Below are 23,083 nucleotides of genomic sequence, written 5' to 3' on the forward strand. Positions count from 1 at the left end.
TAGTTATGTACAATTAGAGTTCATTAGTTTTTAATACTAAAAAAAATATTTCAACTAGTTTTATACATCGATTTTATCTATTCAATTTTTAAAATTTGTTGTTTAGCATGTATTGTATTTTACAAATGCTGTGTTATAGTTTGTAAAGTATCAAAAAGTGTAAATAAATCAAAAAAAATGGTGTAATAATTTATAAGTTAATAGTTAGTATTAACCTTTCCTAAAACATAAAAGTTTTGAGGCATACAAAAAATATAAAACGATAGTTTATACTGCTATTCTAAAATTTTTGTTTTTTTGTATAAAATAAAATTAAATATAGTTGATTATAGTTTTTTTTAACTTTAAATATGAATATACTGGAAAAGAAAGATTCAGTCGTGTTAGATGACACTGAAAAATTAGCTTGTACTTTTACTGGTTCTGAAACAGTACAGTCTTATACAGTAAGTTTAAATGTAAATAAGTTCTAATTATTGAAAGTTATGAAAATTATTTATTAACTTACTTAAAGTTCTTGGTAGTTTGATTAATTTATAAATCTTAAAATAAATCAAAAAATTAAAAATTAAGCACAGTTAAATAATTAAACAGTTATTATTAAGCTTTTATTTAAGAAAACTTGATATTTTAAAATGAACTAGACAAATATAAGTTTACTGAATAGTTTTTATTGATAAGTCCTTTTTTTATTTATTTATGATCACTACTTAAGGCCATAGGCAGGTAAGGTATTTTTTTACAAGTTGATCTCACTTAAAAGATCTTTGACTTAGTATGAAGTTGTTCTTTATTGTTAAAAATTCAAGTTAGTTTTGAGATGTTATGGTAAAAAGTCAAAGAGTTCAATAAGTTTCTTATGTAACTAAATTAAAAAGAAAAACAAAATAAAAATAAAAATTAGAAGTTTATTTTTTTCTTAAAATTTATAAGTAATCTTTACATAGTTTTAACTTAGAAATAAATAAGCATACCAGAAGTAGTTTTAAACTTTAACAAACCTTGAAGTACAGTGCTTTTTCACTTATCCGTACTTCACTTATTTGGACGCTAACTTATACGGACAGTTTCGGTGAGAAGAAAATTCAAAACATTTTCAATATTAAAGACTAACATTTTTGTATGATACAAATATTTAAGCTTTCATGCTGTAAGAAAATTTTAAGTGATTTTATAAATACTGAAAAACGTGAAAAAACAATATAACAAACGTCTATTCTTTCTTATTTAAATAAAACTTCTAAAAAAATTTAGTTTGTTAGGATTGGTATGTTTCCGTTAAATTGACATTAAACTTAGTCAAAATTTTTTTTTTTTTATGTCTGCTTTTCTATTTATTTGTTTAAAATGTTTTCACAATTACTATGTATCTGTTTTACCATAACACTTTTATTATGCGTTGCATTATATTCAGCAATTATATTATTGGTATACTATCAAAATCCAACCGCGTTCAAAATTCACCCGATCCGATTCAAAATTTATCCGATCAAAATCCTCCTGGTCAAAATCAATGCAAGTCAATATCCACCTAAGTTGAAACATTCACCTCGCTTTATTTATTTCTTTTTGAATCAAATACCATTTTAATTGTTATTTTAACCAAATTAATTAATTTTTATACACTAGGTTTGATTTTTCAACATTTAAGTTTTTTTTATAGTTTACCTTAAAAATCGCATTTTATTTATTTTTTAAGTTTTAGTTATAATTTTTTACTTATGTATTTAATTGTTTTACTAACTGAATTTAATTTTTTTCTCTTAAATATTTAATTTTATTCCAATAGTTGTTTAAATATATAATTAGTTTCGGTATTACAAAATTCTGTTAGGAATTAATTCTTGTTTTGCAAAAAAATGAACATGCAAACTGCTGACCTTAAATATTTTTGCTGTTGAAAAGTAAAATTCTGTGCAAAAGTGTTTCCGAGCAAAATTGAAGGTTGTTTTAAAGTAAACCTTATGTAAAAGTAACGTCGTGCAAAATTGTAGCAGTGCAAAAGTACTACCTTTGTGCTAATGTAAAACTGTGCAAAAGTGTTGCTGTGCAAAACTGTCCCCTTTGGTATAAATTTTACGCTGTGCAAAAATGGAGCTCATGCAAAAGTGAAGTTGAACAAAAATGACAACCTGTGCACTAGTGACCCACAGTGCTAAAATGAAGCAGTGCTAAAAAGACGCACCCTGCTAAAAAGTCAACCCGTGCAACGAGCAAGGTGCAATTCTGACCTTCTGTTGATTTGGGTTAAATTAAACAGGTTTATTTTGAACGGATTGATTTTAATCGGGTGTATTTTGATCAAATGGATTTTGATTGGGGGTGGATTTTGATTGTGGGTGGATTTTGATTGTGGGTGAATTTTGAATGTGTCCCACATTATATAAAAAAAAAATGTTATACCTTTCTGGAATTTTGGTTATCCAGACATGTTTACAGAAAAAACTTGCCCAACGTGTCCGGATAAGTGAATAAGCACTGTGTTTATAAAACGAGATTATTTTTTTTAAATGTTGGTTGTATAAAAGTTTTTTTCTTCTTAGTTATTACAATACAATTTTAAGTATATTGCAAGGATCACTTACAAAAGACTTGAGGTTATTTACTGTGAAATGAAGGAGTAGACAAATTTTTAGTAATTTTTTTTTTAAGTAAAAAAAAGTTAGCAAAAAATGTTCTCCATATGTTTATATCAAAAACTTTTTACTCAACTAACTTCATCTCAAAAATTAATAAAAAGTTTCACTTTGAAAAACAAAACATTATATTATAATATGAACTTTCAAATTGAGGTCCAATGTTAATTCTTTTAAATAGTACCCCTGTTTATTTCAACTTTTATAAATTTTATTGTAAAAATTACTTAAATTTTAAGTTTTTTTGTACTCTTATAACTAGCAAGTTTATTTTTCATAATATTTTAAATAGGTATTCAATATCAAAGTACAAAGAGGAGTAACACAAGAAAACATATGGAATGTTAGTTTGAATTTTTATGCTTAAATGATAAAAAAATAAGAATAAAATACAATTTCAGGTAAAAAAAAGGTATAGTGATTTTGTAACATTGTATGAAAACTTGAAACCATCAGGAGTAACAATCATCTTGCCACCAAAAAAGTTAATTGGTTAGTTTTATTATTACTTTTTTAGTTAAATATAAAGGTGTCGATGACCAAATATAAGGTTTTAGTCTCTAATTGAAAATAAAATAAATCTTTAGAATAAAAAGTACCAATTTAAGCTAGTCATTTATATATATTTTTCTTATAAATTTTGTGTAAAACTCTTTGTTATTTAATCAAAACCAATAGACATTTACTTGGTCTATATATTTAGAAATACTTTTGATAACTAGGTGTTTTTGATAATACTTATCTGAACAATGTTTGTCAATGCTTTTATTTTTTTTTGTTTTCATTTAACTCAAGTATTTTAAAGTAGATTGATTTACTTTATAAAAAGCTGTTAGAAGATACCAATAGTAAAAATTCACACTTTTGTTAGGATTATTTTCAATATTGTTTCAACCTTGTTTTGAATAATAAATTTTAGTTTAGTAAGATTTTTTCTAAAAACTTTAAATTTCGAAGAGTATACAAATTAACCAAATTTATCAAGTCTTTAATGAAAATAAAGATTTTTCTTACTTATTTTGTTTTTAAGTAACTTATCGAAATATCTGTACATTTAATTTTGTTAACGTCACTAATTTTTTTTTTGCTATAACTTTTTATACAACTAAGTACCTTTAAATTTTTATAACTGTAAATGTTCAGAAAATTTGTAAGTATTTGAATCGTAGTTAATAAAACTAAAAAAACCTAACTGATTTTTGAACGCTAATCCTGGTTTTTTATTTTAAACTTGTATTTAACCAGATCATCAGCTAAATTAATGATTTAACTAGATCATCAGCTAACTAATGATTTAACTAGGTCATCAACTAAATTGATGTATTTATCTAGAAGATGATCAGATAAATAATGATTTAACTAGATCATCAGCTAATTAATGATTTAACTAGATCATCAGCTAATTAATGATTTAACTAGGTCATCAACTAAATTAAAGTATTTATCTAAAAGATCATCAGCTAAATTTCACATGTATGTAGATTATGTACTTACGTTTTTATCAGCATTAAAATAATCTTTCAAGGCAACATGAGTAGAGAGTTTATTGCTGAGAGGCAAGTCGGCTTGCAGCAGATGATGGAAACAATATTAAGCCACCCAATGCTTGCCTCCAGCGAAATCGTCAAGAAGTTTCTCGACGAAAACAATTACAAGACGCCTCAAGTCGGTTAGTTGGAGGATTAGTTTATAAATGACGCAATTATTTAATCAATTAATTTTACTTTTACTAACTTAATTATATGATGCATTTTGTACAGATGCTTTCTTAATATAGCTAATAAAGCTTTGCTTCAGTATATCAAAAAATTACCATGTAAACACTCTTAAAACTTTATTTTCTTTTTATTGACGTAAACATTTTATTTTGAACTAAAAATTGTCTTAAATTTCGGAGCCTGCTCTCGCAGATGTTCTCTCAATATAAACTCGTTTCAATGTGTTAAAAATTGACCCTGAAAATACTCTTAGTGCTTGACAGCTTTTTATGAAAATATAATTTTTATTGTATTTTCAAAGTTCTTTTTATTTTCAGAGCTTGCCCTCCAGCACGTGTCGATGTTCCTGAGGTCGGAGAAGGATTGGGAGTTGGTGGAGCCGTGCAGGGAGTTCGGAAGCAGGATCAGAAAGTGCTTTTTCATGGTCAAGCCCAAGAGCAGCCCTAAACAACGCATGATATTAACTTGGGTAAGAGTAGCTAAAAAACCTATTAAAGTTTTCAAGTAGATGGTTTTAAGTAGGAAAAAAATTATTTTTTATTATCATATAAGGAATACAGATCATAAAACGTAAATATGTTGTTAAACTATGTTAGTTCAAAATAATTTTATAGTATTATATGTTTTGATTTTTAGAAAACAAATAAAGAGATCTCAACTATTAGAGGAAAAATAAATTCATAATTTTATAGTTTAATAAAATATAGTTAATGAAAAGTGTAGAATTTTAGTATGCCTGAAATAAAGTTGTAATTAGAATTTTTTTTTGTACAATTTATGCATTAAAGTCCTAACATTGTAATACTTTTGTGTATTTTGTTTGACGTTATCAAATTTCTTTTAACAGACTCAGTTTGGCCCAGACAGATTTTTACAATTAAAAGATTTGACTGCTGGAATGAAACTTCTACCTAACATACAAGTCAGTGTTAGCGTATGAAAGTTTTACTTGTTTTAAATAGTTTTAAAGTTTTAAAAAGTTATAGTTTTGAGTTATTAGGCTTTTGGATAAACTTTTTTTTATTGCTCAACTTTACTCTAAAACTTTTTTTTTTAGTTTGTTTGATATTAGTGATAAGTGTCTAATTTATTAAATTTTAAATTTTTATTATTCTAAGTTAGGCATTTACTTAAAGTTTTATTTGTTTCATTTTATAAATTTTTTAATTTTTAAATTAATTTTATGATGAACATAATGAAAACAGTTTAAAAAAAATCAGTTTAAACTTTTACAGTTCACAAAATTGTTTAAATCACTTAACAGTAAAGTTTCAAATTCTTTGAAATATAAACTAAAATTGCTAATATTAAAAGTAAGAGTGGAAAAATTTTATAGTTGGCAGGCCAGACTTGTTAAAAAGTCCTCTCAGGTCAATTAATTTTGAAAAACTATAAAAATAAATCAAGTGGAAAAAAACAGAAATGTAATGAAATAGATGTATAATTAGTACCATTTGTATCTTGAAAATCAAATTAGGAGCACATTTAAAATTCATTTTTCATTTGTTTTGTTTTCGCACTTGTTGTTTTAAAGCTAAAAAATAGTTCAGAGACCAGATATTTTTGTTTATCTAGCCCGCTAGCTGATCTCTGCTACTCATGTTTTAGATTATTCAAATTTTGAAAAATTAAGAAAATGTCACTAAATGTTATTATAAACTTTTAAAAGTTTTATTAACTTGATTTTTTTTATTCTTGTCGTTCAACTGTCAATAAAAACTTGAACTTTTTTTTGAAAATAATTATTAAGGAGGTAGTCACAAGTTTCATCATCGTTTTGAAACAAATAGAAGCATTTATAATAAATATTAAGTTTCTATATGTAATGACTTTTATTGTAACTTAAGTTATTCTAGCATATATTTTTATTTATCATTTAAAATAAAGGTGGGCAAATGTTCTTTTCTGTTGGCAAGATTTGTTTAAAAAGGTATACTATATAAATAAAAGCTCTTTAAAAGTATAACTGCAATAAAATAATAATTAAATAACCAGTTTTATACTCAACACTAAAATTTAAGCTAGGTGGGCATTTAAAAATACTTTTTTTTGAATTAATTTTTACAAGATTTTTCAAGCTAAACAATAAGCCGTCAGCCGTACGTTTCCCTAGAAATAATTTAATTGTTGTAGCATCCGTCAATAGAGAAAGTCTTGCACGCATCAGCCAGTGAGAACGGAGTTCTGATAATTCGTCCGTTTAACAAAGACGGCAGCATCAGAGATAAAATATGCAAGGTGAGTGGTTTTTTTCTTGTATGTGTTCTACACCTTATCTACAGTAATTTATTTATTCTAATAGGACACATTATATTTTTAAAGTTAGTTTTTAGAAAATTAGCATATACAGTAAAGTTACAGTTTTTACATTTTTTTACAGCAACAAACTTTATTGTTGTAAATGTTACAAGTAATACAACTAAGTAATACTTAAAGTGTTTTTTTTAACCTTTTGAAAGCTGTGTATGTAAAGAATTGAAATTAACTGAACATAATAGTTAAACTTTAACGCTCTATGATGACATTTTATACTTGAAGGATATTCAATTCAAAAAAGTTTACTCTTTCTTGCATTATTTAAATGAACTTCAATTTAATTTTAAAACGTAAATTGTCAAATAGATATGACACAGAAAATATCAATTCTATATATGCTTTGTTTAAAACATATATTTGGTAAATTTTAAATAACAAATTAACTTAATGTTTGTTTATATTAATATAATAAATGAAACATAATTAAAACAATGCTTAACTGAATTAAAACACTTTAACCAGTTTTATAAAGTAAATTAATTTATAATTGTTTAAAAATATTATTTTGTAATCTTACCATTATTAAGTTAATGAATTTAGACAAAACCTATGAAAACATCATATTTGAAACGTTACTGCAACCCGAAAAATGTGCTGCAAATAAGTATACCTGAAGTTAGGCAATACGGTAGACAAATATTAGAGGTATTTATATTTTCATTTATTTTACAAATATATGTCTGTAAGACTGACTTTATTCCGACTATGTTTTACAAAAGTATATATTTTTTTCAGATATAAAAAGTTTTTTCTTTTAAATTTATTAAAGTTTCAATACTTTTATTCTGTTTGTATATTTAAATTACTATAAAAAGCGTATAGTTTTAGATTCAAAATCAGTGTTATTCTTGTAGTAGTATGTACTAGTTATATAACAAACTTAAGCTTTATAATCTAAATATATAAAAATACTTATTTATATTTAAACACACTTGTTTATATTTTGCTATTTTACAAGCAAGTAATGTAATTACTTAATTACAATTTTTTATGTATTGATATGGATAAATCGCTAAATTTCATTATTGACTGTGTCATAAAAGCTTGAGTATGTTGTTTACTCATGCATTCAAACACTAGTTAAACATTAATTGCAAGTAAGTAATTTGTTATTGTTTTCCTTTTGAATTTTTATGAACTTGAATTAAAGCTTGTTTAGTTTTTCAGCTGTTTGGTATAGGGCAGGGTTTCCCAAATATTAATCTTATAATAACCCATTTGGCAGAAAACAAAAGCCCCCTTACTAGATATTACACCTATGTAAGCAATTACTCGCTTACATTTTCGCCCCTTTTCTTAGTTATTGTCCCCTGATAGTCAAAATTGTCTCCGAGGGGCCAATCTACTGCCTATTTTGCGAAACCTTAATTTAGGTGTGTAAACGTTAAGTCATTGTTGATTAATTTATTTTGTGGAAATATTGTACTAACTAATAAACTCATATTGGATAAAGAACAAAGCAGTTAGTTGTACAGAATTAAAAATTAGCAATTAACTTAACAAAACAAAAAACGAAGTATAGGAAAAGGAACATAGTTCAAAAAATAATTTTCTTTGTTTTTTTCTCCAATTGTATTGTAAAAATATGTTATATCTTTGTAAATGTTTGTTATGTACTGTTATAAAAGTTATTAATTTAGTTCGAATACATAATAAAGCCAGCATAACTTAAAATAAACGAGTTATCTTTAATATTTTTTTATTACTAAAACAATATATGACTTTAATACAATTATATAATTTTATATTATAATTTGATATATATTTTTTCAGGCGGTTACCTTCTTGCATAACAAAGGACTGGCTTTTCATCATTTACATTCTGGTGAGCTTTTTTGCTGAAAAGTAACTAAATATAAATTTTAAAATTAAGCTGTATAACTATTAAAAAACTTGCAAAAGCTAGCGGTTCGTAAATGTTTATAGAAAATTAAGAAAACAATATATGTTTTATAACAAGTTTGCCTATTTAGTTAGTTTTGCTATAAGAAATCTTTTAAGTATTCAATGTATTTATTGAAAGATTACTGACTTATAAAGTTTATAAAATGTAATAGTTTGTTTGTTATTTTGTTTTTTTTAATACCAAATACAAAATAAATAACTTGAAAAAAATGAAATTAGTTATATTAAAACAGTTTAATTAAGCAATTACAGGGTTAAGTAAAAAAAGTATTAAAAAAAAATGTTATTAAGTATATAAAACTTTATAATTAGTATTTTAATAACTAAAATCAAATTCAAACTATTAAGAACTACAAAGAAATTTACGACTGTTTATTTGAAGTTTTATTCAAAACAGGAAACATAGTGATAGAAAGCAACGTGTGCAAGCTGGTCGACATTGAAAGCTACTTCATCGGTATTCCCCCATATTACAAAACCTTCTACAGCCAGTTCCGCAAAATTCACGTTAGTTTTGGTTTGAAAATAACTAGAATTTCTATCGTGGTTGTTTTTGGATCGTAACTTGTTCATATCAAAAGAGTTAATTAAAGTAAATAATGGATAAATGTTTCATAAAAACCTGTACTTTGTATATGTAAAGTATTAGTGAGCGCAGATGCACTTTCCGTACACTCGATATAAACTTTAATTTCAAAACACCACTATAAAAACACTTATAATGTTATTTATAGTTTAATTCCAGCGATTTTAATTAAATGTTGAACATTCTTTTTAGATTAGTATGATTAAATATTTATCTTAGCATAGCCTATTTAGGATTTAAAAAGCAAATGATAAAGTTTATTTTATAAAACATTTATTATATAAACATTAAAATATTTAAAAAAATCACTATTAATAGAAAGCGTATATAGTTCTAGTTAAAAAAAACAATTATTTTCTTGAAAAATAAATGTGTATTGTTTTTTTAAGTATAAAACTATCTTGGCATAATTGCTTTTTTGATTTAATTGATTGATTGTATTGTTTCCTATTAACAAGTTTTATCTAATGAGTTGCTAAATTAGTTAAGCTTTTATTATTTGCATTCAATTAATTTTAGTTATTTCATTAAAAAGAACTCTATGTTTTTAAATATTGCATTTTATGTATCTCTATTATTTATTTGAAGAAATTTTCTACCTTAATGCAAGTAAAGAAACTTTATTCATAAACAAATGCTTAAATGAGGTAGTTGTAATTTTTTGAGGCTTTGCAAAAGGTAATGCTTCAAATAATATTCGTGGTCGTGCATTTTTGTACTTTAAATGTTGAATTTTTAACAAAATAAAAAATGTTCAAATATTGAAAATTTATTTTTACATTCAACGGTAGCTAATAACCTTTTTTCTGAAAGCTTAAATTTTTTTATAAATTGTTTTATTTTTCAAGTGTTGCCGTTTAAGCAATTTTTCTTCGTTTTAAGTTTACACTACTTTTAGCACATACGATACATCAGCTTACTCACTAAACTTTAAAAGCAGATAGCTTAAAATAAAAGAAATAATATAGATAATATTGTGTTTTGTTAGTAAACAAGATAAAAAAGTAAAATTTATTGGTACTTACAGTATTAGAACTTAGTTAGATTTTTTTTAGTTACTAGATCTGCAAAAAAAAAAAACTAAAATTTTTACTTGGTTGTTAGCATTTACAACTACAAGTTGATAGTTCAGTATAAGATAAATATTTCATTAATACAATTTTTTTTTTGAAAGTAGTTCTAGGAAGCTATAGTTAAGTAGTTGTGATAAATAAATATACTAATAAAATTTTCTTTAAAAGAATCTTACATTTATTACTTAATATTTATAAAATATAGTTATAAAATTAAAAAAAAAATGTTTATGTATTTAGAGATATGTAATCATTGAAAAGACATGCATAATAGGCTACTAAGGAACCATATTTTAAATGCTATAATATTTTTTAAAGTCTTATAAACAATTTTTTTCAAACAAAATTTGTCATCGCTAAGTATATCTTTATAAAAAGTATTTACTTATTAAAATAATGTTTACTGCACTACATATTTTTACTTAAACTGAGTTTTTTGCTTAAATTTTAATGCGTTTGATATCACACGAGCACTTATAAATAAGATAAGGGTTATTTCTAATTTAAATACAATCTGAAGTAAAATACTCAACATGCGACTATTTATTTTGTTCTTTTAAATTAATTTATATATAGTACAACTCAGTAATCCGTCTAAAATAGGGATGGGCAACGTATGGCTCCGTGGGCCAGTTCCGGCCCACTAAACAAACTTTCTGGCCCTCGATGTGATTTTAACTAAAAATGTTTTGTGAAAAACAGATAGAACCAAAGTTTTAAAAAACATTTTTTTTTGTAATCTGCCTCTAATTTGATTTAGGTACACAGTAGTGATCATTAAATGATAGTTGAACAAAGTTTTGCTTCTGAAAATTTTTATAAAAACTTGTATTTAAAACTCTATAAAAACAGTTGGCCCGTAAGGAAATTTTTTAAACTTTGCTCGCTAACTAAAAATTTTGCCTACCCCATATCCAAAGCAAGCTAAGATAAGTGAAGAGTTTAGTGTTACAAATTTGTATTTGATATTTAATTGACTTAGGAAAAAGTATATTGGTAGTTAAAAACAAGGCTGTATAATGCTTGCTTTATTTATTTACTAGAACTTAAACATATTTTTTATGAAGAAACACATAGTAGATTATAAGTTATAGTTTTTATGTCTGTTTAAGTTTTGTGGTATATAATTTTAATTTCTGGTTTATTTGTTAAGTTTTACTTTTTTATTTATTCTAGAAACGCCAATGTAAATTATTCTATCGATTTCAGATAAGAAAAATATTAACATTTAACTTTGAAATAAATTAATTTTTACAAACAGTGTATTGAAGTACTAGTTGAAAGATTCTAATTTAAACAATTTTAATTTAAACTTTAGTTGTAAATATAAACTTTAACTTATCTTAGAGTTCTGAATCAATAGATGTGTACAGTTTTGGTCATCTTCTGTACGAAATGGTTTACGGAAGACCATTAAACAAACCAACCATCGATGAATTACCATTTGACAGCCCTGCTCTCATACGTTGGTTTTTCCAACTAAAAATACTTGCTTTTACATGTTTATGAATTGTTTTTAATTTTTTGGTACTTGTTCTAATTAATTTCAAACATTCAACATTTAAGTCTTTTACTAAATTTAACGCTGGTTAATACTTGAACTTATTTATTCTAATATACATTTATAGACAGTTGTTTACAATTGTGTTGCAGGATCAGTATTGGAGTCAATTTTGAGCGTGGAGGCATGTAAGAACGGCCTGCCCAAGCTGGAAGCCCTCCTGAATCACACCTTGTTCATGGACGAAACTGTGTTGACCGTCGGAATTAAACCGCAGCTGAAAGTTTACTTTTTCTTAATCTGTTTAGAGATAAGCATCATAATTTGTTGTGTTTTTTGGCAGTATTTTATAAAATTGTTTGAATTTTCAAAGACACTAAAATAAAGCGAGGTTTTTTAAAAAGATAGATTTTTTTCATTGCAGATTCCAACGAAACTGAAGGAAGCGTATAAGCAGTTTAAAGAAACTCAGGAAAGAAAATTAAAAGAAGAACAAAAAATTGTAAGTTGTTTATGATTACATAATTTTTTTTTTCTTTTACTATCTAAGAAAGTCTTACAATCAGAAAAGCCTATGTCCTCAATTTTTTTTTCTATGAAAAGTTTATGAAAAATTATAGTTATCTAATGCTGGTATAAGAACTTAACAATGAAGTTATATATTTCTATTTTATATAGAAATATTATCTTCTAGATATCTCAAGCGAGGAGAATGTCAAAAGCAAGAACTCATCACATGTCCGATTCTGAAAGAAGCAAGAGAAGGCTGCAAGCTAGGAAGGTCGGTATATTAATGATTGACTTTTGTAATTAGGCTGTATGATGATGCTGCAGCTTGTTAAAAGTTTTTAATATCTAGTCTTTTTCAAGTTTGAATTATAAAATTTTACTTTTTTTTCAATTAGCAGTTTTTTGAAGTTTACTTGCTTCAGATCAAAAAACTTTGTCGTTCTAAAGAATTTTATGAGTGTTAATAAAAGTAATACATTTAAAAAAAACATTTTACGTTGATGTTTTGATACTTTTTGTGATGTTAATTAAATAAAGGTATACAAAATAGATTTTAAACCATTTTGTAAAGAGTTTCTTATATAAAATTAAAAACAAAAAGTTAATGTTTTTAAATTGAACAGAAAAAACAAAAAAGCTTGGACATACCAGAAGAGGACAAGTCAATTAAAAGCAGCAAATCAAGTTTTTTTTTAATTATACAGATTTTAATTTTTTTATAAAAAATGTCTTTTTTAGTGTGATATTTAAATTAAATGTTTTTAACAGCGCCGACGACACCTAGTGAGCCAACAATACCCGAGTCTCCCGCTGGTTTGTCACTTTGTTGTATATTCATTATTTTATATAAATTAAATCAACACTTTTTTAACAAAAGTTATATTACTTCAAGGTTAAAAGTAACTACATTTTTCACTTCATGTCGTCTTTATTGTTTAAAAAAACTTTACTTCATGATTTACACAGCTCACACAATTAAATTTTATGTATCACTAATTAAATTGAAACTCTTAAACTTTTTTTTTTTTTGGTGTTTTGTTTAACGTTTACTGTGAAATTTTCAGCTAGCTAGGGCGTAACTTCAAAAAAAAAAAGATAAATTAGTTTTTTGCTGAGGTTAGTTTCTACAGAAAGGCATGTTTTGTTTAGCTATATGGAGGTGAAGCTAAACATCAGTAGTGCTTGTTTAAATAACGAGTAGTTGAAACTAACTTTAAACTTATGTTAGTTATTTTGTATAGGATATTGTAAATTTTTGTATATAGATTTCTGCATGACACCTGAGTTAAACCGAAAAAATGTTTTTTAGAAAAAATAGCATGATATATAAACCTAATTGTCAAACACTAATGTAGTTACTTGTGTATGTTAAAAAAATAATTTTCAAGTCAAAGTAAGTTTTGACCGAGTTGTTTCAAAAACTTCTTGTATTTAATGGCACTACGTTATTATTATTTCAATTTTTTTTTTAAATATAGTTTTTATTACAACACTAATTGAAGGTGACTAGTTAAAATATCTCACTCAGCATGCCTTTTTTATAATAAAGGTCTAAGTTTTTTTTGTTATTTTTATACTTGTTAAACAAATACATTTAGTTTTCACTTTATACACCTTTTAAGTAAACTGAATGAAAATTTTGCTATCTTTTTACTCAAGGTTAAAAATGTTTCTTGATAAACATAAATCTGTAGCTGTGATTAAAAAAAAATGAAATAACTTGTTCTAAACTTAATTCAAAATTGTTTTAGTTACTATATTCATGATTTTTTGAACTATGAAATATTTTTAAATGTGTTGCTAAAACTTTTGACGATATGTCTGTCAAAAATATTTCAAATTTGACTTTCACGTTGGGTACTCCCCCTCCACCTCCCGCGTTTAAACATAGTTTATAACAAAACATTTAATTGAAGGTTACTAATTTAGTTAACTTATTCAGCATGCCTATTTAGTAATAAACATAAAAGTTTTATTCCGTTATTTTTGTACTTGTTACACAAAAACATTCAGTTTTTAATTTATACACCTTTATTATTCAGGTTCTAATGCAAATTTTACTATTAACTTTTTACTCACAGTAAAAATAGTTTTAAATAAACATAAATTTATCGTCGTAATTCAAAAAAAAGAGGTATAGTATATTTCTAAAAATTAAACTTAATCTCTTATTTTATCATATCTATTTATTTTCCTGAAAAGTTTTAAAATTTGTTATTAAAGTATCAAGAACACATGAAACTATTTTTGCATTCTTTAAAAAACAACTTGCAAACAAAACTTTCACGTTAGGTATTCCCCCTCCGCCCCCTCCGGTGATACCCGCGCCCCCACCACCTGTAGCTACCCAGCAACCTCCTAGCAACCAGGCGCCACCACAGGAGGGCAGGCAAGCGTTGCTAGGCAGCATCACGTCGTTCAAAGCTGGCAAGCTCAAAAAAACGACCACCGTTGACAAGAGCGCGCCAAGAATTTGATTGTGACGTCACTATTTGGTTATGGAAAGAGAACCTGGAAGTTTTTCAAACACAAGTAGAAAAATTAAATCAAAAAGTATAAAGAATTTGAATTTAATTTTTAGAGTTTCGTTATAAGTAATTTATTTATAACTAAATTTAACTTTCTGTATTTCAAAAAAATAATCGTTTTTTTTTTCAAGCATTTAGAGTGATTTTTAGTTGTAAATTTTGTAATACATACTTATTTATTCTTAGATTTGTTTAAAAAAATTATCTGTTAATTTATGTAATTCTTGTAAATTCCCATAGTAATTACTCTGTTTTCTAGCTGTTTAGTAACTTAAAACTTATATTATTGCGTTTAATGGCTTTCTAAGTTTTCAACAGTTGATATGTTTTTGTTTTCTGAGTCATAAATTTTAAAGTTGAGAAATTAAAAAGAACTTAAAACAAAAAATTAATTTACAAGTATTTATAAAACCTGTTCAAGTTTAATTTTTTAAGTTTTCTTAAGAATGATTTGTATAGAGAAAAAACATACTTGTGTTTGTTTATTGTTTGATAGATAGCTTTTTTTGCTACTTTGATAGTAAAAGTATTCCCAAAAAAATTTTAAGATAGTGTGATTAAGAAATATGTTAAATATTATTAAAAAAAGTTTCGAATATGAGCTATCATTAATAATTATGTTTTAAAATCAATAATTTCAAAAAATAGAAAATTTATGTTTATAAAATGTATACTCTAAAAGTTATACTATTTTTTATTGTATATTAAACTAATTAAGTTTCGGTTGCAATTATCATGTGTCAAATTATTATGTGTTTAACGTTTTCTACTTTTCTCAAATTTTCCAATTTTATTTATGCAAGCTTTATTTAGATGTTTTCTCTATTTCTAGAGCTGATTATAAATTTTTTTTTCAACGCTTGTTTAGATTAACTTCGTGCAATATATATTTTTTATTTATATTTGTTTATCGACTGCTTTTCAAGTTTTGTAAAACTTATCTCATACATGTATTTAGTAAATGTAACAACTCTCATCATTATAAAATTTACTTTCCAATGTATTTCTAACTGGTTTCATTAAAAACAAATAACGTGGATAATTTTTTTTTAAGTAAAAAAATATAAACTAAAATGTATAACTAAAAAAGATAGTTCTCAAATTATTATTAGTACATACAATATCATCTTACATATATTTTTCACTACATGTTTAAGTTAAATTTACATTTAAATGTTTTATATTTTGCTGTTTGGTATCATATTTTAAATAATAAAAAGTTTATTTTTAAGGAGTTAACTACTAAAGTCTCTACAAAAATATTACGGTACTATTATAATCAGGGTTCGTGCGCGTCAGGCTAAGTCAGGCTAAATCAGGCTAAATCAGTTTTTTTGAAAAAAGTTGAAAAACGTCAGGCTAAATCAGTTTTTATGTTTAAAAATTTGAGAATCTCAGTTTTTGTCAGTTCAAATGCATGAAATTTTTTAAATTAAGATCAAATTGAGATGTGAATTTATTTCTAAATAAAGATTTAGTTATTAAAGACAAAATCAGTCAGTATTTGTAAAAATAAGTGCTTTAAACCTTTTGTTGAATCTCTAAAATTATTTTAATAATCTTCATTATTTTGTTTTTAGTAGATTATATACGTCATAATTATAAAAATTCATAAAAAAGTACAGTTTAAACATTACAGTTTAGTTCAACAACTTAGCTGTTTGTCTGAATTTGTTTACATGAGCTTTGTTTTTCAGAGCTTAGTTGGTTAAACTGTTTTAATTTCTAATATAAAGGCTTTATACCAAATACTTATTAGATTAATACTCTTAGCAGTTTGTTAATATATTTTATTTTCTGTTAATTCAAAGTTATTAGAGATATATTCACAAGACTGAAACTTTGCTTAAAGATATAAGTTTTATAATTAGTAGAATCATATTTTGCAAGTTAATGAGTTGATAGTAATTTTTATTTTACTCTTTTTAAATGTTTCAGTTTATTATAACGCTTAGATAATTTTACGTTTATTTTTCGTTCAAAGACATTTATTTATTATAACAGTTTTAAATATAAAATTATTTTTAATATAAATGTTTTTTTATTCATTCGTTTATAAAGATTTTTTTGAATAGTTTATGTAGTAACATAAAAAGCTTAAACTGTTTTTTTAGTTTGAGTAGTTATTTTAAAAATTATGTTGTTAATGAAAAGATAAGTTTTAGAGTCCAGATCATGTGTTTAATACTTATCTTTATGTATTCGTTTTAAAGGATTCTTTGAAATAACTTATGTAATATCATGATTAGTTATTTTAAAAATTAAGATGCTTTAATGATAACATAAAGTTTTTGAGAGATGTGTTTAATTACATTTTGTTTTTCTTTTACAGACTTATTCACATTTCTGTTTTAATAAAAGCTTCTGGTCCAGTCATGTAACTTATAATTGACGAATTCAAGTACTAATTGACACTAACCCTGTATATGGGTGATAAGCGGTGGATGTAACTAAGCCCCAAAATTTAATAAAGGTATGAATTCATTGAAGTAGAAATTATAATGACCAGTTTAAAAATATTCAAGTTGCTGGGTAAGCGATTGATAGATGTTGAAAATAATTTATTTAAATTTTAATTTTCTTCAAAAATAGTGTTTGTGAATACTTTTATTGCGTTAATTTGCTAATTAAGACCCTCCGATACCCAAAATGCCTTCTGAAGGTGATTTTTTCTACTTTGAAAAAATGTCAGGCTAAATAGGTCTCTGTCAGGCTAAATGAAAAGGAATTTCGCGCACGAACCCTGTATAATGCTATTTTATTTTTTAGCTTGTAACTTTATTTTAAACAAGCTTTATTTACCGGTATAATATAACACGAATTGTAATGAATACTTATAGATAGCTATACTTTTGCTACAAATTAATCTTTTTAAGATATTTTGCTGTAGTAATAATTAAAACGCTAATTAATTATTTTTTCAATATATTTTTTTTTAGATAAAAACAACACAATGAAGTAGTGCAAACTAATTACAACTCATGTTCATTAATGATAACATAAAGTATGATTTTCACGTATGCGCCTAATAACAATTATTTGATAATGTTTCAAGTATAAATGAAAGTACTACTTAATTAATTACTAAAATAATTTCAAAACAGTTTAGACCTGTACTTTAATATGAGTTGAAATATCGTCCACTTTCAAAAAAAAGATTTATATCAAAAACTAATTGTGCACTTTTTTCTATACAAATAGGCAATGTAACGAGCATTAGGGAACACTTTCTTAAAATAAGTTTTCAAATTTTTGTTCCAACTAAAAATTTCTTTTACTAGTTGATTTATTACACACGAAGTTAATAAAAAGTAACCTTTTACTTTCCATGTATGATTGCCTTAGTAAGTTGGGCTTTATCCCTACGAAGTTGCTGCGTTTTAGGCACAACTAAATTTTAGTTAAATCTTCAAAAAAGTAGCTTAATAAATAAAAACTATAACCAGTATTTATTTCGGCAATCATCAACAAAGTTGTTATGTTTCGCGCCATCAAAAATAAGTAATAAATTACCACACGACCATCAACAAAAGTATCCGAGACAACCTACGACCGGTCTCGTCCTATTAGGACTCATCTGGCGGGTGGGTGTCAGAAAACCACAGCGTCACTTTAGGATGGGGTGACACTTTAGTAATTAGTGTCACTTTAGCATGGAGTGACACTTTGGCACGGCGTCACTTTAGCACGGAGTGACACTTTTGCACGTGATAATTTAAAAAATTGTCATTTAATTAATTTTTAACTATTTAAAGTTTTCACAATTATTTGTTTCTTAATTTAACTATTTTAGATAACTAGAAATTATTTAAATGATAATTTTTAGTTATCTAAAATGGTAAACATAATATTTGTAATAATTATTACAAATAATTGTAAAAATTAGTCTAACACTTTTAAAATATAGTCTTAGAAAAAATTACAAATAAAGTTCTTACTATGAGCATTAAAATAAATAAGCAAGATTTTAATCTTTATATATCTCACTTTTTATTTAGAACTTACGCTTAAAGTTTAGCCTAATTTAAATTAGTTAAACCATTTAGAAAAAGTTTTAATATTCCACAACGAGTATTTATTGCCAGGTTTATTAAAAAAGTTTTATGTCGAAAACTTTAAAGTGAAAGTATAAAAATATTTTAATCTATAATTAAATAATAAAACAAGTAAATAAAGTTTTTAAAATTATTTTTGTTTTAATTAAAACTAAGGCTTAAACTTTTAGCTTATTTAAAGATTGTTAACTTTTAGTTTACATGTTGCATAGTTCGTTTTTAGATTTTAAAACAATACAGTACCTTATGTGATTTAAGCAAAGAAAAAAAAAGTGCTAAAATGTCACTCCGTGCTTAAGTGACGTCGTGCTAAAGTGACACTCCGTGCTAAAGTGTCACACCGTGCTAAAATGTCACTCGTTTCCCATCTGGCAGGCATAGTCGCGAGAAACTGCTGTTAAGATCCAAAAAAGCGGGTTAAATCTGATCAAACGAGCGTAGACTACTATCACTATTATCTGACAATGTATAAATCAGGGGTCGGCAAACTGCGGCCCTCAAAGTCAAAATCTGCGGCCCGTTGGCTCCTTTCAGTCAAATATATACATATTAAAAACAATAAAAACTAAAGATTTTGTAATAAAAACTTACATTTAGGCTCTTAATTAGTGCTCTAATATTGCTTAACTTATCACATTTTTTATCTTAAACAATACTTTTCTACTAATTATTAGAACTTTTTTAAAGTAAATGCGACCCTCAAAGGTTTTTTTTCGAAATAGTGCGGCCCGCGAGCATTTTTTTCTAGGAAAATTGGCCCGCGAGTTACATTAGGCTGCCGACCCTTGGTCTAGATGTTGGACTGTGAGCAATTTGGCTGCCTCAATTTTTGGAATTTACCCACAAACGGTCGCATCAGTGCATATTAATTTAATCCCGCTTGGTTATATCACAAGTTCACAACAGCTATGTTTTCGGAGCAATGCCTGCCTGATAAGTTCTAGTAAGGATGAAACCGGTCATAGATTGTCTCGGATGCTGTTGGTGATGGTCGGTTGGTGAAGTTTAATATTTATTATAAATAATAACTAAACTATTTAAAAAGTTAGTTTACGTGCAATTTAATCACCACAGTACTCATAAGTCATAATTGTACTAGACTACTTATTTTGTTCTTTTGTTTGTTAAAAACTTTAATTTAGTCACACTATTTAAACCCAAAAGCTTATAAAGTGTCTGTTCCAAAATTTCAGAAACATCAAAAAAAAAAAAACTTTTTTAAAATATTTTTATCTGCACAATAGGTAAGTAAAAAATATATTTAAGTTTAAGACAATAGAGTATTAAAATAACAGTATTTCTATTAAAAATAGCAAACCAAACGGTTATCATTTGCAAAAAATTTAATAAGCTACACCAGTGGTCGTCAAGCTAATCAAATTCTGTGTACACTAAGCTGCAAAAAACAAAATTGGTGCACCCCAAGATCTAATTTTAATGAGCACCGCTAGTGGTGGGACTACGTAAACACTTTTATTGGTGCATTTCTCCTTAAAAGTCATAACTCAGTTTGTATTTATATGCAAACCATTTAACAATGATTTAATAAGCTGAAACTTATTATTTGAACCTCTTTTTAATTGACCTCTTTATTTGTTTTCCCTTATTTTCACAATGATATTTTAGTTATATGGCTTTTTCTTACATACTTATTAGTTGAACACTTCTCCGCAAATATTACAAAATCCCCATTTCAGTACTCTTAAAATACTTTTTTAAATATTAACAACTACATACTTAATCTAACTTTATGTTTTTTTTTTGAAATCTCAAAATTTCGTGCACCCCTAAATGAGTTTTGTGTTTCCTATAAATTTCGTGCACCTCAAAAAAAGTTTCGTGTACACTGGTGTGCACTAGTGTACACCTTGATGACAACTGAGCTATACAATACAAAGCAATCTTGGTTTTTTTGTCTACTAGTGAATTCTTTAAACTACCATACATTGCCTGATAAAAAATTCTAAAATTAAAACTAATAAGTTGCTAACCTCTCGAGTATAGACAAAGGGATTTTTGACATTTTTATAATGCTATCGTATCAGCAGAATAATGTTTTTGTTGTAAAATAATACCTACTCCCAAGTAAACACTTTAAAGAGTATGAATTGATTTGTGGAAATATTGATGTTTGTATGCCACAAAGTTTATTTTTGTAAAGCATAAAATTTTTAAATAAGTTAATACTTTCATAAATTAAATCTAGTAAAAGATTTATAATTTTCGCGTATGATTTACTATACAGGAGAGTACTTTACTAACTTAAATGTAGAACCTAAAAAACGGCTTAAAATAGCTTACAGTAAACAGTTAAAATTTGACGTTGACAAAGTTAGATGAATGCTTTATCATTTTGTTAAAACGTTTTTTAAACACAATTTTAATGTTAAGATAGGCAAGTCAATCATAATAAAAAGGTTTTACCTAAGTATCTGAGTTTAAGAGCTATTACTTATTTTTAGTTGTCAGAAACCCAAAAATATTAATATTATCACTGAACAATTCTAAAAAATCAATTCTAAAAAATCAAATCTATTTTGTCAAAACTTAACGTAGATGCCATTTTAATCACTTGCTTCGTATAGTCAATTGCATCACTGTAGAGACTAATGACCTATATCAATTGGCATTTTTGCTAGAAAGATGAAGTCTTTCCTATTTAATAGTGACTTAGTAAAATTCCTAAAAACTACTGGTAGTTATAATTTTGAAAGTATAAAATATATATTAAATAACCAAGTAACAAAGATTTACGAAAGTTTATTTTCATGTAACCATTTCAAATTACATGGTACTCGAAAAAGTTTTTATTTACCTAAGTTGTTATCTAACTGCAAGGTAGTACAATTGTTGAAGTAATTACTTTAGTTTTGTATGAATATCAATAAAATATTTTAAGACACAAATGTACAAAAGTTTTTTTGATGTGTACTTCTAAAAAACATTAAACTTATTTAGGAACTACTAATTTTAGATAATTTTTAAATAACGTTAAAAACAAAACAAAACCATAATTGAATTTAGACTAATAATGTTTAAAGAAAACTTTTTATTATAACAAACAGTTTTAGTTTTATCTAATGTAATCTAAAAGTGAGTAAAAGTTTTTTTAAGTTTTGTATATTATAAGAAATACTAAGCGTCTTATTAAGATTGTTAATTATCTAAACCTAAACTAGTGATGTATCGGACTCACTATCCGGGTCCGGTTCCGGCCGGATATTGCCATTTCTGTCTGATATCCGGATCCGGCCGGATTCTAATTTGAAAAAAAAAGTCCGGATCCGGTTCCGGCCGAATTCTAATTTGAAAAAAAAGTCCGGGTCCGGTTCCGGCCGGACTCTAATTTGAAAAAAAAAGTCTGGACCCGGGTCCGGAGGGATCCTAACAGAGATCCGGCCGGACCCGGATCTAGTTAGTAAAAAAGAGCATACTGAAAAGTATTTTTTCATAAACAAACCCTGTGTAAATTAATAAGAGTCATTTTCGTCAGTTAAAATTAAACACCTACCGTGATTGGCTCATTTTGTACACGTGATTAATTTACATTTGTTTACATTTAAACTATGAAATAAACATTTCATGAAATGCAACTCTTTACATATTTTGTAAAATTGAAAACTTTGGAATGAATACTTGCATTATTTATTGTTTAAAGTTGAGCTCAGAGAATATTTTGAGTTAATACGGTTGAATGTACGAGCCAATGAGAATCATATGACGAAATTTTTCAAACTAAATACTGATGTAACAAAACATCAGAACATGACAGGCAGTTTATATGTAAGCAGTTAGTTAGTTTGGTGTGTAGCTTGAAGCAACAAAATATCTTGAACGTTTTTGTGAATGCTTATTGTAAGAAGTGTTTTGTTTTAAAAGTGAATAATCAACAGGTATTTAATTGTTTAAATATTTAAGCTAGGTTTATAGTTTAATAGTTTAATTAAAATTTTACAGTTTCTTGTTTACTAAAAGTTTTATTTAATTTTTAGTTTTTTGTTTTAAGTCTTTTGATATAGATTTAAATAGCTTCCAGTTTTTAAAGTGTTACCAAAGTAATTAATAATTTTGTATATGCTAGTATTTCTTGTTGTGTTTTACATAAAAGATTCATCACTCAAAACTGTCGTGTCTGATTATAGAAAGTAGTCTCAGTTAGAATTTAGTATTTGTTAGATATTAATTAAATAAGGTAGGATTTAATCATGATGGGTAGTACTAATAAGTTAAGTGTACCACAATCAGTCCGCAACTT

General features: G+C 25.9%; 1 protein-coding gene across 2 annotated transcripts; it reads left to right on the top strand.

Moving 5' to 3' along the window:
* The first annotated feature begins 321 nt into the window (after positions 1–321).
* On the top strand, positions 322–14,967 carry LOC145835422 (PX domain-containing protein kinase-like protein). Of its 2 annotated transcripts, XM_082943003.1 has the most exons (18): positions 322–446; positions 2,929–2,979; positions 3,038–3,128; positions 4,162–4,305; positions 4,672–4,823; positions 5,202–5,276; positions 6,488–6,592; positions 7,211–7,315; positions 8,444–8,495; positions 8,973–9,082; positions 11,582–11,699; positions 11,888–12,018; positions 12,160–12,237; positions 12,430–12,516; positions 12,869–12,929; positions 13,014–13,058; positions 13,310–13,361; positions 14,538–14,669. In XM_082943003.1, exons 1-17 carry the CDS (start codon positions 351–353, stop codon positions 13,315–13,317), a joined length of 1,509 nt encoding a protein of 502 aa, XP_082799129.1. In that variant the 5' UTR covers positions 322–350; the 3' UTR covers positions 13,318–13,361; positions 14,538–14,669. The 2 variants fall into 2 exon arrangements, with proteins under 2 accessions (XP_082799129.1, XP_082799128.1); XM_082943002.1 differs by lacking the exon at positions 13,310–13,361 and having other exon boundaries at positions 14,538–14,967.
* Positions 14,968–23,083: the final 8,116 nt, after the last annotated feature.

This window comes from Thalia democratica, chromosome 5, assembly GCF_965202585.1.
Source record: "Thalia democratica chromosome 5, ktThaDemo2.hap1.1, whole genome shotgun sequence".
Classification (NCBI taxonomy): domain Eukaryota; kingdom Metazoa; phylum Chordata; class Thaliacea; order Salpida; family Salpidae; genus Thalia; species Thalia democratica.

Coding starts and splice junctions, on each gene's coding strand:
- LOC145835422 (XM_082943002.1), top strand. CDS start 351: ATGAATATACTGGAAAAGAAAGATTCAGTCGTGTTAGATGACACTGAA. Junction 447..2,928: donor AAACAGTACAGTCTTATACA/GTAAGTTTAAAT, acceptor TATTTTAAATAG/GTATTCAATATCAAAGTACA. Junction 5,277..6,487: donor AACTTCTACCTAACATACAA/GTCAGTGTTAGC, acceptor TAATTGTTGTAG/CATCCGTCAATAGAGAAAGT.